Below are 12,890 nucleotides of genomic sequence, written 5' to 3'. Positions count from 1 at the left end.
CAGTGCTGGCAGTGTTATTATTATTATTATTATTTGAGACAGAGTCTTGCTCTGTCACCCAGGCTAAAGTGCAGTGGCGCGATCTCGGCTCACTGCAACCTCCACCTCCCGGGTTCAAACAATTCTCCTGCCTCAGCCTCCTGAGTAGCTGGGATTACAGGCATGTGCCACCACAACTGGCTAATTTTTGTATTTTTAGTAGACCTGGGGATTCACCATGTTGGCCAGGCTGGTCTCAAACTCCTGACCTCATGATCCACCTGCCTTGGCTTCCCAAAGTGTTGGGATTACAGGTATGAGCTACCGCACCTGGCTTTGTTTTATTTCTTAACAGAGCCGTAACAAAATGGGGTTACTTTCTTTATGATAAATTGGTTTAACCATACACTTATGATTTGTGTACTTTTCTGTGTATGTATGACAGGCTTAAATTTAAAAAATTAAAGAATAAATAGCATAAGTCATATGAATGAAGTCTGTATAACATCCTCTGGGCGACACAAGGAAAAAGGATTAAATAATTGTTGAGAATTAAAGATAAACATCAACAAGGAGATGGCGACTGTGAAGGATAAGGCAGAAAGTTAACTGTGTTCACCAATCAGAGAAGAGAAAGAAAGGCATTACAATCAGAAGAAATAAACATAAGCAAGCTTGAAAATCAGCCGTTCATTTTCGCTGGAAGAAAAGGGAGTTACTGGGGTAAACAACAACAACAAAATAGGAAGTAGTTAGGTGCTAAATCTTAGGAAATCCCTTTGCTTAAATGGATTTTATTCAGCAGACAATAGAACAAATCAATTTCTGAAATTATTTCTAGCCATCTGTGTTACAGGATAATTACCCTGGCAACAATGTGTGAGGTAGATTAGTGGGTGAGTGAGTGGGTAAGGAGACGAGAAGAGCTAGTGAGAAGTAACATGAACCTGATCTGTACAGTGGTGTTGCCACTCATGAAGGAAAGAAAGAAAATGACATGACCTTTGACGATACAGAAGAGATCAGCGAAATGGAGAGAACATTGATACTAATAGCTGAAGCCCAAAGTTATTGGGCCCCTGCTATGTGCCAGGCACTGTACAAAACACTGTACGTGAATTTCCCTATTTCTGCCTTGCAGGAGTAGGTCTGGGTGATTGGAGGGTGATAATTTTCCAGGTAATATCTCACCAATATCAAGTCGGCCCTGCATGTTAGGTATTATTAGTGTCAACTTACATCTGAGAAAATAAGCTAGAAAAGTTATATATGCCATGTTACAGAGATAATGAGTAATACGGCCAAGGATTCAAACCTATGATTTATCAGGGTCCCTGAAACAAAGTAGATACTTAATAAGTCAATAATGAATAAATAAATAATCATTGAATGAATCATTGGTTAAATGGCTGATGATGACTGGATTTTGAAGACAACATATTCTGGGCTAAGACATAATACTGGAGGGGACAATAAGAAGTCATATATTTTAAACAATCCAGGGATCAGAAATTTGATTTTAAAAAATCACAGCATCGATCGGGCATGGTGGCTCAGGCTTGTAATCCCAGCACTTTGGGAGGCCGAGGCAGATGGATCACCTGAGGTCCGGAGTTGGAGACAAGCCTGGCCAACATGGTGAAACCCCATCTCTACTAAAAATACAAAAGAAAAGTTAGCTAGGCATGGTGGCTCACACCTGTAATCCAAGCTACTCGGGAGGCTGAGGCATAAGAATTGCTTTAACCTGGGAGGTGGGGGTTGCAGTGAGCTGACATCACACCACTGCACTCCAGCCTGGGTGACAAAGTGAGATTCAGTCTCAAAATAAATAAATAAAGAATAAATAAATAAAAATCACAGCATCATAGAATATAGGAATTGAATTGTATCTGAATTCATTTAGATATAATTCCAAGAGTCCAGTTGATTATTACTTTATTCCAGAGAGATTTTAGGGCATTTGGCATTTAAATTCTAACTGTAATATTCTTGTGAAGTAGACTTCTAGAACTAAAATGAAAACTATACCTAGCATTCTAATAAAAACAAAGTTATATAATATTGCCAAGAAGCCTAAGTGCTCAGTTCTTGCCTGCTACTGAAACACAACCATCCATCAGTGTTGACCATATAGAAATAATTGAACCTTCCACAGAAATTTGCCCCATACACTCAGAATTTTCTATAGAAGCTTCATCTACCACAAGAAAAGGGGAGTTACCTTCAGTCGATTTTCCTTTTCCCACACAAGGGATTGAACAAGGGTAAGATGATTCAGAGAGAAGATAGACACAAGTACTAAAGGAATGAAAATTCCAGAAAACACAGAGAAGAAATCATGGTAATACGACGGGTAGGAAAATCTCTGAACAAAAACGTTGACACTGTTAAACAGCGTTTCTGCAGCTTGGCCGCATGATGGCCTTATCCAGGGAGTGTTGCATAAACAGGAACCCTTCACTGATGTACCCTACATGAGAAAACAAAGATTGATAAGTACAATAGACCAAAAAACAGCTAAGCTGAACAAAGACAGGGAATTAACGTATGTCAGAGATAAAGCTAAGTGTAATGAGTCTCTTCTGATAGTCTAAATTTCACAGCAGCTATCATGGTTTTGCCACACAAATGCATAATACTTTCTAAAATGATCCTAACCCCCAGCTTACCAAAAGTGAAATATTGCATGAAATTGGAGAGCTGCTTTCTGCAATTTCAATTAATTTAAATAAGTGAGAATTGGATTAATTATTGGATAGGTAAAGACTTTGATTCTGTATCCTGGACACTTGAAGAGAGAAATGAAGCTCATACAACTAAGTGACATCAGTGAGTGATGCTGAAGTGCCACAGCTGAGTGACATACATGAGCTGATGTCTGATAGCCAGTGATAAACCAAGTGTGGTTCTTTGGTGACAGTATGCAAATAGTTTCTTACCAGTACGTGAATTGAACACAGAAATTAAGGACAAAGACTTAAAACTTGCATAGAAATTTAGCATTGCCACAACATCTAAAAACTATTTTTTCTATTAATTTACATAGGTCCTTGATATACTCTGAGTGCTTTTCCTGTGTCAGATACACACATTGTGCATATTTTCTCCCCTAGCAATCTTGCCTTTTTATTTAATAGTGTCTTAAATATGAGAAGCATTTAACTTTGATAAAGTCCTATTTATCCATTTCTTCTTTTTTCAATTTTTTTCAAAAGTGCCTTTTGTGCCCTAACAAATCACTGCCTACCATCAAATCATAAAGATATTCTCATCAATGTTGCCACAGAAGCTTTATCATTTTCGCTTTAGGATCATCCTAAATTAATTAATTTTGTGTAGGGTGTAAGGAAGTGATCAAGATTCATTCTTTCCATAGGAATACCAAGTTACTCCAGCAAAAGTCGTTGAGAAGATTTTCTTTCCCCAGTGAATCATACTGCAGTTTTGTAGAAAACCCTGCGACCATATGTGTATATTTCCAGACATCCTATTCTTTCTGTTGGTCTATCTGTTCATCCTCACACCTATATGACAACGTCTTAATTACTATAGTTTTACAAAAAATCTTGAAATCAGGCAGAATATGTCCGCTGACATTGTTCTTTCCCAAGATTATTTTTCCTAACTCAGATCTGCCGAGACCAGCTCGGTCGTGGAGACCCTAACCCAGCAGCACTAGAGGAATTAAAGACACACATACAGAAATATAGCATGTGGAGTGGGAAATCAGGGGTCTCACAGCCTTCAGAGCTGAAAGCCTCGAACAGAGATTTACCCACATATTTATTGACAGCAAGCCAGTGATAAGCATTGTTTCTATAGATTATAGATTAACTAAAAGCATTTCTTATGGGAAATAAAGGGATGGGCCAAAATAAAGGGATGGGTCTGGCTAGTTATCTTCAGCATGAACATGTCCCTAAGGCACAGATCGCGCTTGCTATTGTTTGTGGCTTAGGAATGTCTTAAGCAGTTTTCCGCCATGGGTGGGCTAGGTGTTCGTTGCCCTCAATCCGGTAAACCCACAACCTTCAGCGTGGGCGTCATGGTCATTACGAACATGTCACAGTGCTGCAGAGATTTTCTTTATGGCCAGATTTGGGGGCCTGTTCCCAACCCAGATTCTTTTCATTTCCATGTAAATTTTAGAATAAACTTGTCAATTTCTCTAAAATAGCATGCTGAGGTTTTTTGTGTTTTTGTTTTTGTTTGGAGCCAATGTCTCACTCTGTTGCCCAGGCTGGAGTGCAGTGGCGCGATCTAGGTTCACTGCAACCTCCACCTCCTGGGCTCAAGCAATTCTCTCGCCTCATCCTCTCTAGTAGCTGGGACTACAGGCACATGCCACTGTGCCAGTTAATTTTTTTTTTTTTTTGGTATTTTTTGTAGAAACGGAGTTTCGTCATGTTTTACCAGTTTTTCCCGAATGTCTTTTTTTTTTTTGCTGTTCTAGGATCCCATTCAGAATGCTGCATTGCATTTAGCTGTCACATCTCCATAGTCTCCTCTGAGCTGCTAAAGTTTCTCATTCTTTCCTTGTTTTTCATGACCATGAGAGTTTTTAAGAATATTGGTCAGCCATTTTGGAGAATGTTCCACAATTTGGGTTTAATGTTTTCTTACTAGTAGACAAAGGTTATAATGAAGTAACATAATTTGGAAGAGGCATAAGATTTCATTTCAAATTTTATGACTGGAAAAATAATATTTGAAAATTATTATGATTATTAATTTTTTTTTTGAGACAGAGTCTTGCTCTGTTGCCCAGGCTGGAGTGCAGTGGCGTGATCTTGGCTCACTGCAACCTCCGCCTCCCAGGTTCAAGTGATTCTCCTGCCTTAGCCTCCCAAGTAGGTGGCATTACAGGTGCCCGCCACTACACCCAGCTAATTTTTGTACTTTTATTGGAGACAGGGTTTCATCATGTTGGCCAGGCTGGTCTTGAACTCCTGACCTCAAGTGATCCACCTACTTCGGCCTCCCAAATTGCTGGGATTACAGGTGTGAGCCACCACACCTGGCCTGAAATTATTTTTAAAGAGAATAACATGCATCACAATTCTGCCACCCTAACACAGCAATTGTTTTCATATTTGGGTATCTGTCCCAGTTTTACGCTGATGAATATGCAGTTAACATAGCTATAATTTGATAATACAGTTCTGAACTTTGCTTTTACAAAAAGATCTCATGAGTATTTTAATGACTGCACAATGTTCTGTCAAATTATATTTGTACTATTAACTTACCATGCCTAAGACGTAGGTCATTACAAATTTTTAAGAATTATGCTAAGTTAATCAGTTTATTTCTTTGGTTGAATAGTTTCCTCAAGGTAAATTTGCAAAGTTATTGGTAAAAGCAAAGCCCCCACACTAAATTCTTGTAAATGGTAGGCTGTATAGTAAGTTGAAATTTTTAAATTACTATAGTTATATTAAAAATCACTCATCAATCCAACAGAATAACACACAGTTACAATTAATCAGGCTGTGTCAGTACCTACAAATGTTCATTACGTCATGTAAGTCAAAAGTTCACAATTAAGCTACATGAAAATATAAAGATATACAACGGTAACGACCAGGAAAGGATAAAAGGCAATAAAAACGTTGTTCAAGTATATAGGATTTTTCATATGGGGTTTTGGACACATTTAAAAATCACCAAAATAGTAAGTTAAAAATAAGCAGCTTGCACTGCAAGAGTAAAGAAACAGAAGTATAAATACCTAATGGCTCGTCCTATATGACTGGGATATTAAGAATAAAGATCTGCTTGGGAAGGATGGCCATTTTCACGATATTGATTCTTCCTACCCATGAGCATGGAATGTTCTTCCATTTGTTTGTATCCTCTTTTATTTCCTTGAGCAGTGGTTTGTAGTTCTCCTTGAAGAGGTCCTTCACATCCCTTGTAAGTTGGATTCCTAGGTATTTTATTCTCTTTGAAGCAATTGTGAATGGGAGTTCCCTCATGATTTGGCTCTCTGTTTGTCTGTTATTGGTGTATAAGAATGCTTGTGATTTTTGTACATTGATTTTGTATCCTGAGACTTTGCTGAAGTTGCTTATCAGCTTAAGGAGATTTTGGGCTGAGATGATGGGGTTTTCTAGATATACTATCATGTCATCTGCAAACAGGGACAATTTGACTTCCTCTTTTCCTAATTGAATACCCTTGATTTCCTTCTCCTGCCTGATTGCCCTGGCCAGAACTTCCAACACTATGTTGAATAGGAGTGGTGAGAGAGGGCATCCCTGTCTTGTGCCAGTTTTCAAAGGGAATGCTTCCAGTTTTTGCCCATTCAGTATGATATTGGCTGTGGGTTTGTCATAGATAGCTCTTATTATTTTGAGATACGTCCCATCAATACCTAATTTATTGAGAGTTTTTAGCATGAAGGGTTGTTGAATTTTGTCAAAGGCCTTTTCTGCATCTATTGAGATAATCATGTGGTTTTTGTCTTTGGTTCTGTTTATATGCCGGATTACATTTATTGATTTGCGTATATTGAACCAGCCTTGCATCCCAGGGATGAAGCCCACTTGATCATGGTGGATAAGCTTTTTGATGTGCTGCTGGATTCTGTTTGCCAGTATTTTATTGAGGATTTTTGCATCAATGTTCATCAAGGATATTGGTCTAAAATTATCTTTTTTTGTTGTGTCTCTGCCCTTCCCAAGGTAATTTACAGATTCAATGCTATCCCCATCAAGCCACCAATGACTTTCTTCACAGAATTGGAAAAAACTACTTTAAAGTTCATATGGAACCAAAAAAGAGCCCGCATCGCCAAGTCAATCCTAAGCCAAAAGAAGAAACCTGGAGGCATCACACTAACTGACTTCAAACTATACTACAAGGCTACAGTAACCAAAACAGCATGGTACTGGTACCAAAACAGAGATATAGATCAATGGAACAGAACAGAGCCGTCAGAAATAATGCCACATATCTACAACTATCTGATCTTTGACAAACCTGACAAAAACAAGAAATGGGGAAAGGATTCCCTATTTAATAAATGGTGCTGGGAAAACTGGCTAGCCATATGTAGAAAGCTGAAACTGGATCCCTTCCCTACACCTTATACAAAAATCAATTCAAGATGGATTAAAGACTTAAATGTTAGACCTAAAACCATAAAAACCCTAGAAGAAAACCTAGGCATTACCATTCAGGACATAGGCATGGGCAAGGACTTCATGTCTAAAACACCAAAAGCAATGGCAACAAAAGCCAAAATTGACAAATGGGATCTCATTAAACTAAAGAGCTTCTGCACAGCAAAGGAAACTACCATCAGAGTGAACAGCCAACCTACAAAATGGGAGAAAATTTTTGCAACCTACTCATCTGACAAAGGGCTAATATCCAGAATCTACAATGAACTCAAACAAATTTATAAGAAAAAAACAAACAACCCCATCAAAAAGTGGGCGAAGGACATGAACAGACACTTCTCAAAAGAAGACATTTATGCAGCCAAAAAACACATGAAAAAATGCTCACCATCACTGGCCATCAGAGAAATGAAAATCAAAACCACAATGAGATACCATCTCACACCAGTTAGAATGGCAATCATTAAAAAGTCAGGAAACAACAGGTGCTGGAGAGGATGTGGAGAAATAGGAACACTTTTACACTGTTGGTGGGACTGTAAACTAGTTCAACCCTTGTGGAAGTCAGTGTGGAGATTCCTCAGGGATCTAGAACTAGAAATACCATTTGACCCAGCCATCCCATTACTGGGTATATACCCAAAGGACTATAAATCATGCTGCTATAAAGACACAGGCACACGTATGTTTATTGCAGCATTATTCACAACAGCAAAGACTTGGAACCAACCCAATTGTCCAACAATGATAGACTGGATTAAGAAAATGTGGCACATATACACCATGGAATACTATGCAGCCATAAAAAATGATGAGTTCATGTCCTTTGTAGGGACATGGATGAAATTGGAAATCATCATTCTCAGTAAACTATCGCAAGAACAAAAAACCAAACACCACATATTCTCACTCATAGGTGGGAATTGAACAATGAGAACACATGGACACAGGAAGGGGAACATCACACTTCAGGGACTGTTGTGGGGTGGGGGGAGGGGGGAGGGATAGCACTGGGAGATATACCTAATGCTAGATGACGAGTTAGTGGGTGCAGCGCACCAGCATGGCACATGTATACATATGTAACTTACCTGCACATTGCGCACATGTACCATAAAACCTAAAGTATAATAATAATAATAATAATAATAAAATAATTCTAAAAAAAAAAAAAAAAGAATAAAGATCTGCTTACCAGGACTCCCTCCATTTTCATCACAGTTTCTGGGTCCCAACGAAGGGACAGGTGGAAAGAGAAAATTTGTCAACCAGCCTTCTTCTTCATAAATACTGTACAGCATATTGCTCTTCTTTTCATTATTAAAACGCAGGTAATATTTTACCTAGAAGGAGCAATAAGAAACAATCAATATCAAAGAACTCCCCCCCACCCAAAACTAATTAAAGAATCATCAGAAACAAAAGAAAGTTAAAGTACAACTGGGAATATGTGATTTTGAGGTAGACTGCCTGATGAGGCTGAAGTATATTCTGAACATCCGGAAGTGAGAGAAAATTTGTCCTAAGGCACCCATGCTCTGACTACATCTAAACTCAAGCCCACCTCCTTTAAATCTATCCTCTGTTAATTTTGCGAAATTTTTTATTGAGGTGTCAGCAACACTTAGATGTATACTGCAGGCTTGTGGTAAGAAAATATGCGGTAACTTTTACATAATTATGAATGTTTTTTCCCTAAACAGACAGCTGGCTGCATACTAAAATGAAATGTACCAAAAGGCATTATTAATTTTCCTTCCCTTTATGTCAGTCAAGTGTAGTGTTCTAAGAGGAAAATCTCTTCTCTTAAAAGCAATGATAACATAAGGAAGACTCTGATATGAGCATGGAGGAGGAATGTGATAAGATCTCAGTGTGGAGTGTTGTATAATCTAATTATTAAATGAAAAGGTAGTACTAATTTTGGAGAACTGAGTAAACGTCAAGATACATCATGCTGAGGTTAACTAACTTTAAAAGACAAAAAACGGGCCAGGCACGGTGGCTCTCACCTGTAATCCCCGCACTTTAGGAGACTGAGGCGGGTAGATCACTTGAGGTCATGAGTTCGAAACTAGCCTGGCCAACATGGTGAAACCCTGTCTCTACTAAAAATACAAAATTAGCCAGGAGTGGTGGCGGGTGCCTGTAATCCCAGCTACTTCAGACGTGAGGCAGGAGAATCACTTGAACCCGGGGGGTGGAGGTTGCAGTGGGCCAAGATCATACCACTGCATTCCAGCCTGGGCAACAAAGTGAGACTCTGTCTCAAAAAAAAAAAAAAAAAGGCAGCAAATGGACCAAGAGTTGTCAAAAGTCAGAAGGCTCAGACCACAGAAATCAGGAAGAGTAGGAGGGACAGGCAGAGGCCATACGTCTGGATGAATATTCATATACTCAGTTATCAAGACAAAAGTTTTAGGGACTTATTCCATGTTCAAGGAGGCAGGCCCTATTCCTCAAGGAGCTCAAATTCTAGTTGAGGAAACATTACAGATTTACATTGTAGTATAAACTCAGTGATAGACACATGGTTAAGGTATTCATGGAAGGATGTAGGAAGGAAGGGGTACGTGTGGTCATAAGAGGCAACACAGACAAAGTCACAGCAGCAGGTGCACAAGGTAAGCATGTGCAAGCCAAATATAGGGCAGGGCGAGGGAGACCACGCCAGACAGAAGAGGTGAAGTTTCCAATTGCACCAATTTAAATTTAAATTGCCAAGTCCAGTGTACACCATTGAGCCTAGATCAGCATCAGTTTACAATGAGTCACCATCTTGAGGGACATTGACCTATATGGAGGAAGTTATGGGGTGGAATGAAAGGATACCTATTACCCTAGTTAAAATCTGGCAGTTTTCCTTACTTTTTTGTTCCATTGACAATCATCTGTATCCTAAATGCAGAATTTTGGCTCTGGGCATATCTATATGTTGTACTTTGGTTATTTTACTCAACACCAGAGACCCCAAGTTCAAAGCACTGTCCTTGCTTCTCCTCCTTGGGGAGTTATTATCAGAATCTTCCTTGGTGTTTGCAGATGTTCTAATTTTGATTCAGCCTGCTTAAGCCCTAGAGTTATTTTCTTTATTTATAATTAGAAGAGAGATTATGAGATTCACTCAAAAGGAAAAGGAAATATTTCATGTTGTGTTCCCTGCTAATGAAGATGCGTATGTTTTATTTATTGCATCAGGCATTTTGTCCCAGGAAATGTGCATTTTCTTTACCATCATCTGTAGGGCTACAGCCAGTTGCCCTACCAGATACAATGGCACAGGCAATGTCCACAATTGTCAGTGTTTCCTATGAGTCCAGTTTGTGAATAAAGCCTGGTAGGTGGTGAATACAATTCCTTCCTCATCAGCATGAAGCACTGGCTAAATTAATGCACAGACACTGAAGTTAGTTAGATCTGGATTCCAATCCCTGCTCTACCACACATAAGCACTATGATCTCGGGAAAGCTATGGTCTCTCCACTTACAAAATGGAATAACGAACAATACCTCTACCTCATTAAATCTCTGGAGACCAGAAGTAGAAATATGAGGTTTCTGCATAAAACTTTCTCACCTTCAATGGCAGGGGATCACTGCTATTTTTGAAGTCATGGTCAAAAACAATAGCAGCCAGAACGTTTTTAGAGTTATTTATTTGCTTAACGTAATCTTCAAATTCTTCTTCTGAGGAAAAGCCTAGAACTGTAGAGAGACAAAAGTCTAATATGCTAGTTGTCCATATAAGAGCAAAATATATGTTAGCTCTTCCTACATGTAAAATGGGATACTATTTTACATGGATAAAAGGCTATCAAAATATTGTTAATAAATTTCAAAACACTATTGCTGAAACATTGGCATAATGAACTAATGGATACTTGGAGTGCATAAAAGTGCTAGGGGTTTAAAAAAATTTGACCACAAGTTTAAAATCATAATGAATTGTTATAATACATTTAAGTAAACCAAGGGATAAAGGATGCTTCCTTTATCAAAAACAGTGTTTTGAAAGTTCCATCTTAGCTGATCCATTCCAAGATGACTGAATAGGAACAGCTCTAGTTTGCAGCTTCCAGCATGATAGATGCAGAAGACGGGTTCATCTCATTAGGACTGGTTGGACAGTGGGTGCAGCCCATGGAGGGTGAGCTGAAGCAGGGCAGGGTGTCGCCTTACCCAGGAAGCACAAGGGGTCAGGGGATTTCCCTTTCCTAGCCAAGGGAAGCCATGACAGACTGTACCTGGAAAAAGAGGAAACTCCCACCCAAATACCGCACTTTCCCTAAGGTCTTAGCAACCGGCAGACAAGGAGACTCTCTCCCGTGCCTGGCTCGGCGGATCCCATGCCTATGGAGCCTTGCTCACTGCTAGCGCAGCAGTCTGAGATGGAACTGTGAGGTGGCAGCCTGGCTGGGGGACGGGTGTCGCCATTGCTGAGGCTTGAGTAGGTAAACAAAGCGGCTGGGAAGCTCAAACTGCCCCTCAGCAAGCCCTACTGCCTCTAGACTCTACCTCTGTGGGCAGGACTTCACTGAACAAAATGCAGCAGACAACATTTGCAGACTTAAACGTCCCTGTCTGACAGCTCTGAAGAGAGCAGTGGTTTTCCCAGCATGGCGTTTGGGCTCTGAGAATGGACAGACTGCCTCCTCAAGTGGGTCCCTGGCCCCTGTGTAGCCTAACTGGGAGACAGTTCCCAGTAGGAGCCAACAGACACCTCATATAGTTGGGTGCCCCTCTGGGATGAAGCTTCCAGAGGAAGGATCAGGCAGCAATATTTGCCGTTCTGCAGCCTCCGCTGGTGATACCCAGGCAAAGAGGGTCTGGAGTGGACCTCCAGGAAAGTCCAACAGACCTGCAGCTGAGGGTCCTGACTGTTAGAAGGAAAACTAACAAACAGAAAGGAATAGCATCAACATCAACAAAAAGAACATCTACACCAAAACCCCATCTGTAGGTCACCAACATCAAAGACCAAAGGTAGATAAAACCACAAAGATGGGGAGAAACCAGAGCAGAAAGCTGAAAATTCTAAAAATCAGAGCACCTCTTCTTCTCCAAAGGATCGCAGCTCCTCGCCAGCAATGGAACAAAGCTGGATGGAGAATGACTTTGACGAGTTGACAGAAGTAGGCTTCAGAAGGTCGGTAATAACAAACTTCTCCAAGCTAAAGGAGGACGTTCGAACCCATCGCAGGGAAGCTAAAAACCATGAAGAAAGGTTAGACGAATGGCTAACTAGAATAAACAGTGTAGAGAAGACCTTAAATGACCTGATGGATCTAAAAACCATGGCACGAGAACTTCACGATTCATGCACAAGCTTCAATAGCTGATTCGATCAAGTGGAAGAAAGGGTACCAGTGACTGAAGATCAAATTAATGAAATAAAGTGAGAAGACAAGGTTAGAGAAAAAAGATAAAAAGAAACGAACAAAACCTCCAAGAAATATGGGACTATGTGAAAAGACCAAATCTATGTTTGATTGGTGTACTTGAAAGTGATGGGGAGAATGGAACCAGGTTGGAAAACACTCTTCAGGATATTATCCAGGAGAACTTCCCCAACCTAGCAAGGCAGGCCAACATTCAAATTCAGAAAATACAGAGAACACCACAAAGATACTCCTTGAGAAAAGCAACCCCAAAACACATAATTGTCAGATTCACCAAGGTTGAAATGAAGGAAAAAATGTTAAGGGCAGCCAGAGAAAAAAGGCTGGGTTACCCACAAAGGGAAGCCAATCAGACTAATAGCAGATCTCTTGGCAGAAACCC

The 12,890-nt window shown here is 39.9% G+C and overlaps 1 protein-coding gene across 1 annotated transcript in view; it reads right to left on the bottom strand.

Annotated features, from left to right (window-relative positions):
- LOC129050710 (phospholipid-transporting ATPase ABCA3-like) overlaps positions 1–10,810 on the bottom strand; it is a 57,074-nt gene extending 46,264 nt beyond the window's left edge. The window contains exons 1-3 of the mRNA XM_054533576.2: positions 10,687–10,810; positions 8,305–8,452; positions 2,204–2,452 (exon numbers count right to left, since the gene is read on the bottom strand). Of these exons, the coding sequence (XP_054389551.1) occupies positions 2,204–2,452; positions 8,305–8,325 (270 nt within the window). The 5' untranslated portion in view covers positions 8,326–8,452; positions 10,687–10,810. The remainder of the gene's footprint in view (positions 1–2,203; positions 2,453–8,304; positions 8,453–10,686) is intronic.
- Between the last annotated feature and the right edge of the window lie 2,080 nt (positions 10,811–12,890).

Source organism: Pongo abelii, chromosome 18 (assembly GCF_028885655.2).
Source record: "Pongo abelii isolate AG06213 chromosome 18, NHGRI_mPonAbe1-v2.0_pri, whole genome shotgun sequence".
Classification (NCBI taxonomy): Eukaryota; Metazoa; Chordata; class Mammalia; order Primates; family Hominidae; genus Pongo; species Pongo abelii.
Note: the sequence above shows the minus strand (reverse complement) of the source record. Positions and strands in the feature narration are given on the sequence as shown.